This window comes from Anser cygnoides, chromosome 7, assembly GCF_040182565.1.
Source record: "Anser cygnoides isolate HZ-2024a breed goose chromosome 7, Taihu_goose_T2T_genome, whole genome shotgun sequence".
Classification (NCBI taxonomy): Eukaryota; Metazoa; Chordata; class Aves; order Anseriformes; family Anatidae; genus Anser; species Anser cygnoides.
The window spans coordinates 12551393-12569222 of record NC_089879.1 but is presented as its reverse complement, the minus strand read 5'-3'; the positions used below and the strand labels follow the sequence as shown (position 1 = coordinate 12569222).

General features: G+C 51.1%; 1 protein-coding gene across 2 annotated transcripts in view; it reads left to right on the top strand.

Moving 5' to 3' along the window:
- The window catches only part of SORCS3 (sortilin related VPS10 domain containing receptor 3), a 307083-nt gene that overhangs the window by 15717 nt on the left and 273536 nt on the right, over nt 1–17830 (top strand). The window contains exon 1 of one of the 2 annotated variants that reach the window (XM_067000505.1): nt 6686–7552. The exons of the other annotated variant lie outside the window; for it this stretch is intronic. Within the exon in view, the coding sequence (XP_066856606.1) occupies nt 7055–7552 (498 nt within the window). The 5' untranslated portion in view covers nt 6686–7054. Of the gene's footprint in view, nt 1–6685; nt 7553–17830 lie in introns of those variants that run through there. 2 annotated transcript variants of the gene reach the window in all.

The window sequence follows — 17830 nt, the reverse complement described above, 5'->3', positions numbered from 1 at the left end:
CTAAGAAAATTCTGCCTTTGTGCGCGCACACGCACACAGAGCAGCTTTGGATTTACCTTGAGCAGAGAGGAAGAAACAGCTCCTTGCCCTTGTAGGTCTATCTCAAGCTTTGTAGGGGAGAGAAAGGGGGAAAGATTTGCCTGGAAGAGGAAACAAAGTGGAAAAAGTACCTGGGGTGAGAGCAAAGTCTTAATTGCAGAGAGTTTCTGTGCCGCTGACCGAGCAGCTCCATTCTTCTAGTGTGAACTCTGCGGGGTGGGAAGAGCCACCTTCCATCATTTTTCTCTTGTTTCTGATTTCTGGGAAAGTGTTTTCTAAAACACCTCCTTGTGCAGTATCTGATTGGCTCGAGTCTATCAAGGGAAGTTTTCATCCTTGTGGATTTGTGGGTTCTTGCTGTTTCTTTTGACAGTAGCCTGTGGGGACTTGAATGTGGCTGATGTTTGGTCCCTACTTGTTTGAAGCTACTAAGTCCTGCTGAAAGACAGCTTGAGTCCTGCCTCGACTGGAATTTCCAATATAGGCACTGCTGGTCCTTGCCACAGGGGCCACGGCATGGTGGAAAAGCAGGGAGATTCTGTCATGAAACTTTGCAGTGGATGTTTTTGAACTTTCTCCTTGTGCTCTTTTAGATCAGACCTGGTTTTCTTGGCTTTAAATTTCTTCCCTGGAGTTTTCTCTGCCAGACAAGGTGAGGAAATGAATCTGCTGGGATTACTGAGGACAACATTATCTACGTGCACTGGGAGCCTTGGAGAAGATGCGATCATCTCCAGTTAGTGATGCCTTCCTTAGCTGTCCTCTTGGCTGAAGTTTGTGTTGTGTGACTTCTCTGGCCTTTTGGGGACCTTGGTTTACAGCCTGCAGTACAGCACTGATGGGCGGATTGCCCCTTAATGTGCTTTAGGGTTGGCACTGTTGCAATCTTTGGATTGTAACAGCGATCTCTGCGATAAGACAGTCCCAGGGCTCCTCTAGAAGGGAAGGCTGCTCTAGGATCAGACCTTCCTGCACAATGCAGCATGGGGAGGGACAACTTGAGTCTGACAGAGCACAATTTGTCCTTCATTGGCTGCTTTCACATCTTCTAAAAATCTCTTCCTTTCCCCTTTAACCGAGTCTGATCCTATTGTTTAGCTGTGATTCACCCATTGTACTGTGCTTTAGTTAAAGTGCGGTTGACTCTGTTTGAGAGAGAGGTGAATGAATTATGTCACCTCCCAAGATCCCATTTTTAAAGGCTTTATAAATGCTAGTCACTTCTGTAACAGCCTTATCTCAGTGGCTAGTGAAATCTGGTAGTTATCAAACCCTAAATCAAGGCCTGTGCTTAAACACAAGCTATGCTTGGGTCACGGACACATCTTGCTCTGACAGCTGGGGTTACTGTCATCAGCTACGTATTTACCACAGCTTCAGATGTGCCAGCTGAGCTCCACCACTCTCCCTGACATGCTTCAGTCAAAAAAAAAGGAACAGCTGAAATGCTTTAACTGTTGTTAACAGGGGTCACCTGAGCAGCACAGTGGTCAGGGTGGGTACCTCTTCTGCTGGCAGAAGAGGGAGGGTGTTTGAAGGGTGTTTCCCCAGCAGCAAGACATGACAAGATTTAGCACTGTGCCTGTCTTCTTCCAGGAGTTTGTGCTAAACCTTGCCCCTGAAGCTCTGGCAAAGAGCTGCATGTCCCTGAAGTCACAGTAGCCCCAGCTCCTGCTGTGAATGTCTTGAAGAGAAGACGTGAACCTTTCCAGGTCCCGCTGTGCCCTAGGGAAGGAGTGGAACAAGTAGAGAATAGGTTTCAGGTTTGCTAAGATTCTCTTTGCACAGCAAGGCAGTGCTTGTGCTCTGCTTCTCAGAGGCAAAAACCACCCCTAAACAATCACAGACACGAGGCTTCATTAACAACAAGAAATGAGGAGCTGATGAGAGGTGCACAAAGCTGCTGCTAGACAGGAGGATTGCTCTTCTCCATGGAACCTGTAAATTGGAGGCAGACCTTGGGAGGGGAAGGGAAATTAGTCACTTACGCTTTCTGAATCAATGACCAGGTCAATATTAGTCGGATTCCCTGTTTTTAATCAGATTTTCTCCAGAGGGGATATCTTAGTACTCACAGCATGTTCTTGGATATTATAACATCTTAAGCCATGATTATGCCTCTCTTCATTATATGTAGCACAGTTAGATCCAGCTTGCAGAGGAGCTCTTTGAATTCAGAAGACAAAGAGAGGCTGCAAGTTTAAATGCCCTGACCCAGTCAGTGTCTTCTAAGAGACTCCGAGGAACACGCTTTCAAAAATTTGGCAAATGCTTCTGAAAATGTTGGATTTTACTTAGGTCTTGGATAATTTGAAATTGGGGAGACAGGTTCTTGTATTTCTAGTGGGGTTTCCAAGACAGAAATGTACGTGACCTGCAGTATGCAGTGAATTCAGCACAGCGAACTTGTGAGCTGCGCAACTAATCTCTGTATATGCCGCAAATCCACGCACTGTTTCCACTCTGATCAGCTCTCTGACATTCCCGATGATGCCGAAAATTATCAGCAGAAGGGGATTTTCTAGTCTCGGCTTTAGGAGCAACACCAGCACCCAACACTGACTAGGAACGTGACCTGAAGCCTGCAGAATCTCCCCAGGGTGTTCACAACCCCTCTGCCTTCTCTGTGGGTTGCCGAGTCCTTCGTCTGTGCTCTGCAGCTTGAGCACCTGTTGAGCAACCCCAGCAGTGGGTGAGGACAGTGGGGTTGTCTGAGCGTTCCTGAATGAGAGGGGAATTCTCCCCCCAGACTCCTTCCTGCGGCACCTGCATGGTGCCCGCCGGCAGCCGCTGTGCAGCTCCGCAGCAAGTCCAGCGGTGCTGAAGGCTCCCTGCCATGGTCCTGCCCTGCTTTGGGGGCAGGCTGGTCTGTGGCACACCCTGCCTGGCTGTGCTAGGAGGAAATCTGTCCTGCAGCAGGGGCAGTCCTATACCTGTAGAAACAGGCCCGCGTGCAGGCAGTCTCCAGTCTGACGTTACAGGGACATTTCAGCTCTTCATTGTTTTAGCTTACGTAGATTCAGGCCTTTCCTTAGCAGATGAGACAGCGTTATCACAGAGCTGCTTTGTTTTCCAGTGGCTGGTCTCACCTGTAATAAATGGGTTAAAGTTAAGTGAAGCAAGCATTGATTTTTCTCTTAGTACGTGTGGGATTTCCTCCCTTGGGAGCGCTTGAGTTGTGTGGGAGACCTGCGGAGAGGTGAAAAGAGTGCAGTGAGTCTGGGGCATTACTTTCTGTTCCTATCCCTCGATTTCCCTCTCATGATCTCTTCCCCGACCCCTTTCTTTCTGGTTCCGGTAAGAAAGGCTCCAGCTCCCACTCGGGACTTTCCTGGGATGACAGTGGCTGGGAGACAAACTGTGGGCCCCCGAGGAGGCCTGGGGGTGTGCAGCCCTGCAGGAGCTTGGGACCAGGACGTGCAGAGCTGGGTAAGGCAGAAGGGATGGGGGTAGTGATGGGGAAGGTATTGACACGTGTGGTTGGAGTTAACTCTTCGGTTGCCTTTTTTTTTTTTTCCCAAATAAAAATGACGCAAAATGGGGGAAAAAAAATACACAATGAAAACCCCAAATGATCAATGCTGCTTTAGAAGGGCATAGCATGGAATAAATGCCAGGATCTATTTCCTTCTTACTGTAGCTAGTGTCATTAAACTTGTTCCATCCAAATCACCCCCTCCAAGCAAACATAACCACCCCAATTTTCTTTCCTTAACTGAACCCAGCTCCCCCTCGGTTGCAGGCATATTCTGCTACTTTACGTTTGTGCCACAGTTTGCCTTCCGGAACATTTACTTTCTTGCTTACTTGGAAATCTTGTGCACTGCCCGGTGCCGTGGCATATGGTTGCCTTACATCAATTAACAAACAACGTGGTCCGACCGAACGTAACGCCAACCCCTGCTTCTTCAGTGGATGTTTGCAGCTGGGCAGGGATTAAAGCAGATTGTAATGGATTAGACCAGGGATTAAAACAGCCTGTAATGGATACTGTGCTGTAGGCTTCCCTTTCTGTTCTTGGAGACAGACTGTGCAGATCTGGGGTTGTCGGGTGGTTCCTCCCTGTCACCTTGTCTCGCAGGGGGTCAGGTTTTGGTGCAGACCTGAAGATCCTGCAACGGGGATGCTGCACGCTGGCAAAGCCCCTCTGCTGTGCGCTGGCGATGGGCACGCAGTTCGCGGATCGTGCAGGAGATGGGGGTGTTGCTCACGTTACCTTTGTCTTCCAGCGCAGGGAAAGGATGAGAGAGCACCGCCGCTTCTTGCCTTGGCACCACGGCCTCTGCTAAGGGCCCCCGGCTCCAGGGCGAGCGGGTTTTAACAGAGGGTCCCGCATCATCTGTGGGACTTCAGCTGTGCCTCCTGTTATTTAACAGAGATGAACAGGGGGGTCAGGATTTTCTTTACAAGCACCAGCCCTTCTTCTGGGTATCCATTTGAGAAATGAGGGCCTGGGGTAATCTTGCTGACAAGGTGTGAGCTGAATGTCCAGGACTGTCCCTGAGCGTGACAAGTGTGGGTGATACTCACTGAGCGTGATTTTAGTTGTCTTCTGTCTGCAGGGCAGGAGAGACCTGCTGTCGGGGTGGTGGTAGTACTGCCCTAAAGAAAGTACTGGTGAGCACACCTGGGCATGGAGCCCATCACACTGTGCTTTGTCCCACACAGCTGGGCTCTTGTGGTGACAGTGGGATGCGGTGGACACAAAGCGATGGCTTTGGTGGCAGGGTTTGGGAAAGGAGATGCGTCAACAGGTCCTGTCTTACGGTCACAAAGTCAGGGATGATGCCACACAAATGAGCGGCTGATCCAGGTGTGAATGAAGACTGTGTCTTAAACGGTGTCCAGCAAGGCTGAGAGGGGTGGGCTCCACGACTTCATGGACTGTAGGGCGGCTACACAGTGGGAATTGCTAACCTCATGGTGGCTTTCACTCCACGGTGACAGCAGTTCTGGACATGCAGACGGCCAGGAGCAGCACCGAGCTGCTGCCGGGCCCGGGGGGACCGGAGAAACCTCAGGCACTGCCAGGGGACAGTTGCTGTGCGTCCCAGCAGCAGCCCCGCTGCAGGACGGGCAGCGCAGCCCCGTGCGGCCAGCAGCGGCGAGCCCCGGGGCTGGGACGCTGCCTGCCGCCCGGGCCGCCCATCTCGCGGTGTCCCGTAAGGACGGAGCTGACAGCCCCCCCTCGGGGTGCCATGGGGGGTGGGATTGGGGGGGGGGGGGGAGCGGTGCAGGGACCGGCCCCCGTCCCCGCCACCCCCGCAGCGTTTCGGCAGCGCGCTTTGGGAAGGAGCCGGTTCCGAGGCAGGACTGACATCCGCCGGGCTGGGGGCGGGGGCTTTGCTTCCCCTGCCCCCGCCTCCCCCTCCCTCAGAGCCGTGCCCGCTGCTGAGGACCCCCTCGGCTCTGTGCCCCCCACCCCGACCCCCCCGGCCCCCTTTCCCCACCGCTCGCAGCAGCCTTTGCGCTCCTCTCCCCGCGGCAGCTCCCGAGGGGCAGCGGGTAGCGAGGGCCCCCCCCCGGCAACCCCAGAAGCAGGACGCGGGGATGCCCCCGGCCTGGCTCGGTCCCTTTGTCCCTGCCGGGCTGGAAAAGCCACCTGGGGGGGGGGGGAACTGTGGAGCCGTCCCCGCTTTGGGATGGGTGCGGGTTTGGGGGGGGGGGGGGGGGGGGGACCGCGGGGAGAGCCGCGCAGCGGCGGATCCGTCCTTGGCCGGCGAAAGAATGGCTGATGGGGTTAGCGGGAGGGTGGGCTGATTAACACAGCGCTAATTATGGCCACGTTCCGAAAGGAGGAGGCGAAGGAGGGGGTGAGGTCGGCCGTGGGTTTGACGCGAGGGGAAAGTGCCGCCGTGCTGCTGCAGTGAAGAGCTCCAGGGGCATGTGGCAGGGGTGACCCGCACGGGGGGGGGGGGGCGCTCCTGCCCAGCGCCCTCCCCCGTGCAATTCCCCCAAACCTTGTCCGGGGGCTGGGGCTGCAAAAAAAAAAAAAAAAAAAAAAAAAACAAAAAAAACTCCTTGGGCATTGCCAAGGGAAAGTAGGTGTCCTGGCCGGGGGGGGGAAACGGGAGCTGCCATGATCCGAAGAAATCCATCTCCACGCAGCCCTGGGACGATGCCCCAGAGAGCTGCCCGCAGATAGTGCCCCTCCTTGGCCACCCCAAAAAAACCCTCCCGCCCCCTTCCTAGCCGGGGACGCTCCCGTGCGGGTTCCCGGGTGGCCGGGGCCGTGGGGGCGCTGGTACCCGCGGGGGGGGGGGACACACATCAGCCAGGGGCTTCTCACCCCACCTGCTTCTCCTCCTGCCCCTGTGCACGGATAGGCACGCGTATAGATATAAATACGTATGTATAGATACACCCAGGGCGAGGAGTGCCCCCGCAGCTGTACATACGCGTAGGGGCGAACACACCCGGGGGAGAAGAGGGCTGCTTTGTCTCGGGCGGGGGCCCGGGGCGGGAGGGAGCCCGGGGGATGCTCCCGCTGCCTGGGCGCCGGGTCCCGCTCCCGCCCCCGGCCCCGCTGCCGGCCCCCGGCGGCGCGGCTCGGCGCAGCGCGGCTGCTTGCGGCGGCTCGGGGCTGGCTCTCGGCGGCGCCTGGCGAGGCTCGGGGCTCCTCCCCCCGTGCGGTGGTACCCGCTCACTTGATCAAATCCTCGAACGTGAACAGTTTCACTGAAAAGCACTTTTCAAAAAAAAAAAAAAAAAAAGAGAAATCCACCAACAGTAAGGAACAGCATCCAACTACCGGGGAGAGTTTTTTTTTCTTTTTTTCCTTTTTTTAATCTTTTTTTTTTAAATTTTTTTTTTCCTCTGGTCACCGTCTGAGAAAAGGGGGAAGAGAAAAGGAGAGCGAAGAAAGAAGAGCCTTTTTATTTTTTATTTTTTCTTCCCAAATAATAATTATTATAATTAGGATCCGGCCCCTAAAAAAAAAAAAAAAAAAAGCCCTAAACGCAGCGCCTCGCCCCCCCCCTCCCTCTCCGAGCCCCCCGACTCGCTCCGCCAAGGCATGGAGAAGGGGACCCGCCGCTCTCCGCCCTGCCACGCCGCCCTGCTCGCCTGGACATGGCTCTTACTTCTCTCCTGCTCCTGCACCGGCGCCGAGATAACTTGCGGCCCCTGCTCGTCTCCCTCCCGGCCTCGCCTCGGGCTGGAGCAGCGGCAGGCGCCGCCGCCGGGATCGGCGGGGAGCCGGCCGCGGGGCTCCGGGCAGCCGCTGCCGGGCGGGGAGCCGGGGGGCAGCGCGGGGGCGGGCGGCGCGGCCGGGGGCCGGGGCCCGGCGGTGCGGAGCCGGCGGGCGGCGGCGGCGGCGGGAGGCGGCCGGGGGCTGCCCTTGGCCGAGGGGCAGCGCGGAGCCAGGGCTCAGCCCCGCGGACCCCCGGAGGAGGGGAGAGCGGCGAGGCTGCGAGGGGCAGAGGAGCTGCGGCTGGGCAGCACCACCTTCGCCCTCACCGGGGACGCGGCGCACAACCAAGCCATGGTGCACTGGTCCGGCCACAACAGCAGCGTGAGTATCGCCGCCGCGGCTCGGCTGGGCTGGGCTGGGCTGGGCAGGATGGTGCTGAGCTCGGAAATGGGGGGGGGGGGGGGGGTGGTGCGGGGAGGAGAGGGGTGCTGAGCGCCGCTTGCTTTTACGGCCGGGGACACCACGGAGCCTAGGTAGAAAGAGAAAAGTTTTCCACGGGAAAAAAAAAAAAAGAAAGAAAAAAGAGGGGGCGATCCCCACCCCTGCCCGAGGGAGAGCCCAGCGATCCCCGGGGGCTGAGCTCCACCAGGGGGGCCAGGCTGGCCGGAGCCTTCTCCCTCGCTTAGGGAAGCCCCCCGTGTCCCCACCTGCCTGCTGCCCCCCTTGCACTCCCCATGTGTGATGTACACCTTGGTGTGCTCCCCTGCCTCCGTGCCGGGGGGTGAGTGATGTACGGGGGTGGTGGAGCAGCCCTCCGGTTCTCAGCTCTGCGTGCTGGCGGCAGGAGAGATGCCGTCGATTCATTAAGGGCCGGGGAGCTCCCCAGCATGTTAAGGGGCTCTGCGAGGAGGCGGGTAGTGTGAGCACGCAGAAAAGTTTTTAAAAAAAATCGATGCCGGCTCATGCCTTTTCCCTGCAGTCAGTAATAAGGAGGAGCTGAGGTGTCCCTGAAAGTTTGTGGTGCTCTGCGTGCCTGTGGGGGTGTCCCCAAAGCCGCCGTGGTGCCCCCATAGCGCAGGGCCCTCCCTCGCACCCTGCTCTGCAACACCCGGCAGATGGCTGGGGACACAACTTCAATTTTCTTCTAACTCGGTGTCAGAAACACCATTTCCACTCTGCTGTAAAGTCTGAGAACAGGCGTAATCCACAGGACTCTTGGAAGCCTTCACGGCTGGTGACAATATTCCCATTATTCTGATTACTGTAGCTCGTCACTGCCTCCAAAATGCCTCTTTTATTGTTTTGCCGCTATTGGAAATGTGCATAAAGCAATTAGCAGCACGGCACAGATCAGCTGGATTTTCAGCTGTATTCCTCATGAGATTGATTAGTCATTAAAGAGCAAATTATCTGTCTATGTATCCACCTATCTATCTGTGCATCAGCCATAACTTCATAACGGGCAATTCAACCACCTCCTTATATTTTTTGACTGGAAGATTTTCTCTATTTATTATTGCTTAGGCAATAATGCTGACAGCGACGTAGATGCTACTTTGATTTAACCAATTTTTTAAGGCAGTTGTGTTTGCCAGACATGAATTCCACTCTCATTAAAGATGAAAGCAAACATTGAAGAGAAAAATAGCAGCATGCTATATTTTAGCATTACACTTGTCTCTAGGACTATTTATTTTTAATATAACATGGCATGTAATGAAGAAAACAACCTATATGCCCTCTCTTTTGTTTCAGTTCAGTGCCATATCAAAGGGTGTTGAGCAAAAGAAGCTAAAATCCCCCCGTTCCTTCCCAGCCTGAATTTCCAAGTTACGGGTATTTGTGGTTAAAGTAGTAGAGAAAACTCATTCTGTAGGCATTTGTAGAGGGAAAAAAGGGTCGTTTTTTCCAAAGTGCAGGTCAGAAAATGACTTTTTCACAAAATTCTCCCTCCTTCCCCAGCTTGAGACTACAATTTGTTTCTTCCATAGAAATATGCTGTTTAATTTACTAGCTTCACTTACTCTTTAACTCCAGGTGACAGGGATGGCGTAAGTAATAAAGGAAAACTTCTTGATTGTTCACAACTTTGCATTAGGGTTTTGCACCTCAAGACAGCGTGCATTGGGAGCTTCCAACTCCAAAACACAAGTACAAGCCTGGTGTTTAGTGCCAGTGTGATGTTTGTGGGAAGGAAAACCAAGCGTGTTAATAAATAACAGCGTTATCTTTTCGTGTTTTTTCTAGTATGGGGTTTGGCATCAGGAGACTTTCTTGCTCCTATCTTCTGGAGAAAACACACTGCATTTAATGATTAATTGGATTTCATTTTTTATTTTTAACAGTGTATTATGTGACTCTAGAAGGGAAGTTAAATGCTTGAAGCTGGGTCCTTTCATTTATTAGCAGAGAAGGCTGGCTCCAATGCCTGTTTTTCTGCTGCTGTCCGGCTTTTCCCTAATTTTGCTGTTGGGGTGGCTGTGGCACAGGGAGGGCAAGCAGTTTGCCCAAGGTCACGCAGGGAAACAGCATGGCCCCTTTAGCCAGCCACCTTGGTTCCCAGTCTCTCACCCCGAAGCATGTATTTTCTTAGGTCACAATAGACACAAACCAGCAAAAATGTGAATTGAAAATGGACAAAACAGATTAACTCACGTCTCACGATGATGATAGATGACCTAGCAGAGCACCTAGGACACGTCTGTGTGCTACTGGTTTTAGGCTACTGAAACAGTAAAGAGCCATAGGGATTGCTTCGACCAATTCCCTGTTACTCAAACAGACTTCAAAACTGAAGCTTTTGTGGCTTATGATTTATTAAAAACACGATCAATCAAATTACATGCAGTGAAGCAGTACATTTCAAATCAGGCATTGATGGGGAGGGTTTCCTGAGGTAGGATGGGATGGATTTGCAAAGAGGAGCAAATGATGGTCATAAAAATTTAGTGTTTTTTGCTGGACTGTACAGCAAACTCCACAGGAGGGAAGTCTGTGTAGCTGCTGTATGTCCTGTTACCTAGAATATTAAAAACCTGCTGTATATATTTTATTGCTATTTTAAGAGCAGCTCCCCCTCTTTTCCTTTCCCGCCTCTTCTCCCCCATCCCTCAAATCTCTATTTAAGATGTTAAAAAAAAATCCCTCCCAGGCAACAAACTTTTGTTTTCTCCATTTGCAGATAGCGAGGTCAGGATTAGGATAGAGGCAAAAACCTGGTGAGATCGGGGAATTTGAGTTCTCTGCTTTGTCCTGCCCACGGGCTTTTTCTGCGACCTTAGGAAAGACAATTAACCTCGCCCAATCTCCTCTCCCATGTTAAATGAGGATAGTGCTGCTTACCTACCACAAAGTGGTGGTGTGGAGCAGAATTTTGCTGTGTGCAACACCTGAAGATCTTCAAGTGGAAGTTAGGAAATGCAAAAATACTGTTCTGAGCAGAAATGGGGTTTGTGTCCTCTGTCTGCGTTCTTGGGAAGGGGACTTGGTGGTCTGTTCAGTGTGTCTGATATAGGAATAAGGTGAGCTGTACTTGGGCCTCAGGTATCAGTCTGTCCCATAGAAGCATTTATTGAGAGGACACTGAAGCTATTGAGGGACCTGGTATAGATCAGATAAACTGTTTTCTTGCCAAGACCTTTCTGAAAAAGGGAGAATTTTTTGTGTAAGCTAGCATTACGTTTGGAAGATCTGCAAGCCTTTCTTTTTTAAAAAAAACATTCCACTCTAAAGACGCACTGAGTACAACGTGCCGTTCGCCGAGCAATTGTGTCCTCTTCACTTGTTTTCCCTCTCTCTAGATGGTTAGGCTATTGCATGAAATTTTTCCTCGTGCTGCTCGCCAGATGCTCTCTCCAGCCTTCCTGTGAAGATAATCTGATTTCTCAGATGATCTTTTCCTACTGCTTCCCTCACAGATTTCTAGGATAAGGATCCGCAGAAAGAAGTAGCACTACCTTTAATGTTGTTGCAGAGTTAAATCTTGCTATCTTGTTTCTTGATTTTATTTTTTTATTATTTTTATTTTTTCAAGAGATTTCCACAAGCTTCAGTGGATAAAGTACTCCCTCAGATCACTCTGCTGATGTGATCACTAGTGCAATGGTACCAGTTGGACAGTTGTCATTAGGTTTCAGAGTTATCACTTGGCTGAATGTAGCTGCTTATAGGAAGTATTTAATCCTGCCTATGCTTAGTCTGTGATGGAAGCACTACGAATTCAGTGTTTTGTTTTGCTCGATGTAAGAAGCAAAGATACACATTTTTAGTTCTCTTTGAACTAGAGGACATTTTCAATCCATTACCTGTGAGGGTATGCTCAGCTGAGCATGGTGTGTTTTACCCATCCCAGTATACATGTCCTTTCTTTCTAGTAACCACAGGCAAAATTCAGACCTAAAGATGAGAAAAGGCACTACAGTGCTACAACAAGAGCAGGAGAGGGCATTTGCCTAAGGCATGTGCAGTATTGCAGGTTGCTTCAGCCAGGGCAAATTCCTAGATGATTGCAGGGGTTGCATTTTTCATGCTATGGGAAATATATGTCAGCAGGGTGTATTTTTATCTTAGAGTGAGTGCCGAAGATGAACCTGCAGCAGGACGGCGTACCTGAGCGATACAGCTGCTGCTTGGGCAATGGCAGCGTGTTGGTACTTAGTGGGATCCAGGCTCTGCAAGTTGGGGACGGTGAGATGAGATCTGGCAAGCACCTGGGCAGCAGCCTTGTTTTATCTTGCCAGACAAGCTGCATTGTTTTAACCCGCAGCCCAGCCAGCCTACTGCTCTCATCTTGGGAGTTAACGTGGTTGTGAGATTCACTCCAAGGCTGGGAATGTGAGAAGCTTTTGGCAGAAGGGTTTGGCGAAGAGGAGGCCAATAGTACTGCAGTAGCCAGCAGCTTTCTGAAGTAGGGTTAGAAAGATGCAGCTTATCTTCTTGGTAGGAGAGGACATAACGTTTGGAACAGCAACATGATGTGCCTGAATGGACGTTAAGGAAGAGCTTCTCCTGAAAGAAAGGTGCAGCAAGTCATCAGGATAGCCTTCAAGACTCATGTAGACATGATATGATGGTGGCAGACCTGCTGTGAATGGCTCCTGTGAGTCTTTCCCTCCTGCTCACAGAGATCCCTTTGCTTTACCCCGTGCTAGATCTGAGGGCTGGCAGTGACAAGCGAGTTGTCCAAGCGCGAACAGCGAAGCCTGGCTTTTCCGGGAATGATTCTTCTGCATGCTGTTGGCAGTGCTCTGGTGTGATCTGCTAATGTACTGGTGGTTTGATACCGAGACATTACTCACTCCCACGGTGAATTACAGGCTGGGGAGGCTGAGGGGCTTGCTGCGTGCCAGGTAGTTTTTCATTAAGATGCCTAACAATGCAGCGCGTGATGGGCAGAACGAGGTGGGCAATGTTTGCCATCCCAAATGGGCTGCTGTGCCTGGAAGGGACGAAGGCAGCAAAATGAATCTTTAGGCAGACAGTGCTGCGTTCACTTGTCAGCCGGGGGTATTTGCTCCAGCAGTCCGGTTGGATTCCAGTCTAAAATGTTTGCTCTGCCACCATCTTGCACTCTAGGAGTAATCACGTTAATTGCACTGCATTTGGTAGATATTTTAATTGCTATTCTAGACTGTTTTTTATTTTTTTTTCTCAGATGGCTTTTGGCCATGTTGTGGTGTTGCTGCTGTTGAAGGTGTGTGGGCTGTGTCGCAATGTCTTGCTGCATTTACACTTCTCTACTACCCCCGGTAATGAAGTTTGCCACTAAAGTCATTTTGCAGGACTTTGCCAATCAATTTTTAATTAATATTCCAGGGGAAGATATGGAAATAAAAATGAAACTCACATTGCAATTGCTTTCGTGGTTGTGTTGAGTCAGTAGAGCAGGAGGAAGGCATCTGGAAAGTATTCTTCTGGCTATTTCTCTCCAGACTGGTTTCTTTGTCAAGTCAGGTTGATGCCCAGTGGATAGCCCCTGTTGCTTGTGGGTCTTGTGAAGCTGGCAGATTCCCCAGCTTGTTACCCAGCCCAGGGCAGCAAGCTGTTGAAATTCTTATAGCCCAGGGCTCAGAAGCAGAACCGCTAATGTTCCAAGTGCCTGCCAGCAGTTTCCCTTTGAGCCTCACTACTTGGACTTCCTCCTGCTGAGGGATGAGGCCCAGGATCTGTGGCTAAGCTTTCACAGTAATTTAAATGCAAACAGGAACAGCTATGTGATTCCATAATTATTTTTTTTTTTAAATGGGAAACGTTCATCCAATTAGATGACAAAATATTTTGAAAATGAGTTTGAGAAGAGAATTGATGCTAGGCAGGAGAAACTTCACCCCAAGGGGTGGTGAGATGAGGCAAGTATTTACTTAAATGCAAGACTGGGGAAAGACAACTTTCTCAGTGTCCAAATTTATAGCTGAATTTGTTAGTAGAGATTTTAGAACAAATATGGAAGCAGTGTTGTTCAATGGGTAAAGCACAGCTTAGAAAGCAAGGATCTGTAATGCTGATTGTACTAAAGGACACTGGGAGCCAGTCTCGCAAACAGTCAAGAATTTCCTTAAGTCACACCACAGCGTCACGCTCCTTAAGCTCCCAGTGCGTGCTTACCTGAGTTGGTGCTCTCTTACAAATCCAAATTTGTTTCAAGATTGAAGGCCAAACCTGAGTTCATGGTTTTAACTGGTTCCGGGGCAATAGCAAGAAAACCTATCGGTTATGGATTTAAGACTTAGGCTTGGCTGGGATCTGGTCAAGTTCATCTTCCAGTGGGAATCCGTGTTTGAAGGTGTAGAGCCCAGCCTGCCTGTATTCAGGAGAATAAATTAAATGACATATTCCTCATGAAGTATTGAATACGGTACTGCAGAAGATCTCCAAAGCAGCAAAAAATATTCAGTTTGACCCTTAGCGTAAGTTGTTATAGGATTGATGTAGGATCTAGTTGAGGATTCAACCTGTGGTATCCCACAGCAGTGAAAAGTGCAAGGTAAGAATGAAAAGTGAGTGCAGAGGCCAGGAACATAGGAGCTGTCTGTGGGGCAGTACAGGAAGAAGACCCGTGGGTCCTTCACATTCCCTGGATTGCAGCCTCAGGGCTCTGGGAAGATGAGCTTCTTTCTCCTTAGTGGGGAAATACGCTGAAGTGACACCTGTGCATACAAACTTTTTGGTTTGCTTAAACTCTCTGCAGGAGCTCAAGGCAAACAAGTTCCCAAATGCTGACTTCCCCTCAGCATCCAGGGAAAACTGCAGCATCACTGTTAACGTTTCCTCCATGCGAAAAGAAGGGCCTGGCAGTATTTCCTTTCCTGAATTTATGGGGTATTGTGAGAGTGAGGGAAGTAAATAGTTTGAGTGTTTGAAGAGGGTGGCTGTATGTCTTAAACACATTACATGAATAAACCACTGGAGAAATTTTAGGGTTGATTCCCAGCCCTCACGGTCAGCGGAGCCGCAGCATACAATGAAAATCAGTGAAGGTCGGTGTTGACTAATCAAAACACTCTTTCTTTCCTCCCTCTCAGTCTTGAAGGAGACCTGATTGCTCTCCCACTGAAACAAGTGGCAAAGCTGCCTCGCGTTCAGGGAGGGTCTCCGACGCCGAGGCTGTCATGCTGCGTTCTCCCCTTCCTATCCACATATGTGACACAAACTCCAGCCAGGCAGATCTGCAGAGCACCACGGGGCCTCTGTGCCCAAAATAGCATCGCTTCTAATTAGCTCCAGCGTGATTTGGACACCCTGGGGTGCAGGCTCCAGGAAAGGGTGCTGGGTTGCCGGCGTGTGAAAAGCAGAGCCGGGCGCTAGAGGGAGCGTGGGCATTTGCTAAGGGAAGGAAAATACTGCAGCGGGTGGGGAGGGGAGCTGGGGCCTGGGAAATCCACGCTGGAAAGACAGACGCTGCTGAAATATTGATATGAAAACCCGCTCGGAGTCATTGACTCTGCGAAACTCCTGCTGTCCGGGGTTCCCTCTGCGAGAGAGGAGAATGGTCTTGGCGTGCGCTCGGCCGTGGTAAAGCATTTCACCCTGCCTTGTGGCTGATGCCACCTCCCTCCTGTGTCGTCTCTAATTGCTGCTAGGCTTTTTCCTAAAGATGTGAGGCCCAAGGACAGGGTCTCTTGTCTGCTCGGGTCCCCTCCAGCCCAAGTTATGTGCCTGCAAACCCCCCAGCACCCCCCACTGCGGGCCTGGGAGAAAGGATGACATTAACCTCCGCAGGGCCAGGCAGCGGCAACGAGTCCTCGCCACCTTCTCAGCTGCACTGTCCCCTTTCTTACCTGTGACTAGACCCCAGGACAGCTGGTGACAGACCCACTTGCCACCCATCTGTTCCCTCTCCTGTGCCAGCGTAGCTGGGTGCTGAGGGCAGGGGAGTCATTTCTTTGCACCTCTCTCCCATGCTTGGTCTGTACAGGATAAGATTGTCCTGATGGGTCCCTGCCCCTTAGATCTCCACGTTATTTTGACCAGTGTGAGGATGTTGCACAAGTCTCAGTGTTTTTGTGCTTCTCTCATTTTCTTGTGTGTGAGTGTGGAGGGACAGAATGGGCTGCGATTCACCCCGGCTGCTGCACAGTGGGACAAAGCATTACACCTTGGGAGGAGTGGTTGTGCTTACTCGTGTCCTTGGGACTAAAGCAGATATTTGGGACTTGGGAGAGCTAGGATTGAGCCACAGCAAATGACTTACTTCGGAGATGGATGAAAGGCCTCAGGATCCTAAAAACAACTGGTTTGGCACTGCTTCAGACAATACACCACTCTGTAACAGGTGTATTGCTGGTACGTTTTAGTGGCCAGTGATGCTGCTGATACGTGCCAGAAAGGCATCGAGCTCTATGTGGGAATTCAGTAGAGGGCTCCAGTGAGGAAGCAAAGGGCTTGGCACAGCGCTCCTGCTGACTTTCATGGTTGAGAGAAGCACAGGCTGAGGTCAGATGTTCTTCCTTGGGGTGCCAGAGGAGAGCAGGCTCAGCATGCAGGCCATCTTCATGATTTCAGTATTTGCCCATGTGCTTAATGGGCATGTATATTGCCCCATGTCTTGGTTCATCTACAAAGAGGAGTTAACTCATACGCAGGGCTGTTTCTGAGGCTTAAAAGGGATGGATATTTGCAAAGCCGTCGGGTGTAAAAGAATTTATAAAAACATGATTATTTAGCTCTTGCCAAAAGTGCTTGAGGATCTCAGGGGTGCAGAGAGGAAAGAATGAGAGCTCTAATTGGTCGTTAGCCATTCCCCGCTGTTTGGGCCTGATTGGAAAAAATCCCCCACGGCTGTGATCAATAGCCTCCGTGCAGGTGAACAGGGCCTCCTGTCTGCAGTCCTGAGCTGCCTCTGCCAGAGGACGGAGGGACAGTGGTTCTGTATGAGGTGTGCGTTTGTAGTGCTCTGCTCCAGAGGTCCCATCCTTTGTGGCCAAACCTCACCAATTTTGGTCTTGTAGTATGACAGAGAGAACTGCACATATAAAGCTCTTAAGTTGCCTCCTTGCTGGCTATTTTAAACGTTACTAAAAGGAAAAAAAAGTCAATGGTGTTAGCCCCTCATTTTATTTGGAGAAACAAAGGCATGAGAGATAGGAGGGATCTGCCCCAGGTTGTGTTCCTGATTAGAAGCAGAGGTGGGAGGCAACTGTTCTGACTCCTGTTCCTTATTGATTTGGTGCCTTAAGGACAAAGATCTTGCTTTATTTCAGCTGCGATGCCGCTCACATACTGGGTGTATTTTCTGTTTAGAAGAGATTACATGAAAGAAAGAAAAATGGGTGAAAAGAGGAGCTAAGAGTGGGAAGAACACCACTCTCATTAATAACAAAGTGGAATGTGCTCTGTTAAAATCGTTAACAGATTGATCAAGTTAAAGCACTGCAAAGTTCTGGCTGAAAGTGATTTAAGAGCACCTCTGTCTGTAGTTCTCATCCCTTTACCAGCATGGCTTCCCAGGTTGAAGTACTTAATTGCAGCTCCTCTTGAGCTGGGAGAGAGGGGGCATGGTGAAGCTGTGAGAGCCATGAGTTGGGGCTTCCATGGGAGATACAGAGACAGGAGGCATCTGTCTGCTGAAGGGGGTGGGAGCTGGCTCTGCGTTATGTGGCTTGTTTGTAGGAGGCTGGAATGATTTGGGATGATGGTCATGGAAGGGTCGTGTGGGTGGGTGTGCTTGTTTGCCTGTGCGGTCTTGCTATGGGATAATATAGTAGGTTCAAGGGTCTTGTTAGCTTTCAGAATTGTTTAAGGGGCTTTCCTACTCTTTGCATTATACCTTCCAACCCGTGGGGAAAAGTTTCTGCTCCAGACTAGGTACAGGTGAAGGATTCCTGTGTGAGGCAGGACAACCAAATCTTCTTGCCCCCTTGGATGGGGTCTGGGCTGATTCTCCCCCTCTCGGTCTTGCCCTGCAGGATGGGGGACTGGGACAGTGGACGTGTGGATGGGGCTGCAGAGGGGTATCTGGGGCTGGGCCCTGCTCCTGGACAGAACAACTCTCTGAACCACTGCAAGCCCTGTGTAGTGGAACAGGGTTCTTGCTTTTGTTTGGGTATCTGAAGGCTGCTGCAAGGCATGGGACTGGTGAGCCTGCGAGTGAGGGAGCGCGGTGACCTTGTGCACAGGAAGCCTTGCTCACAGCATGCAGTGAGAGAGGGGACACGCAGACAG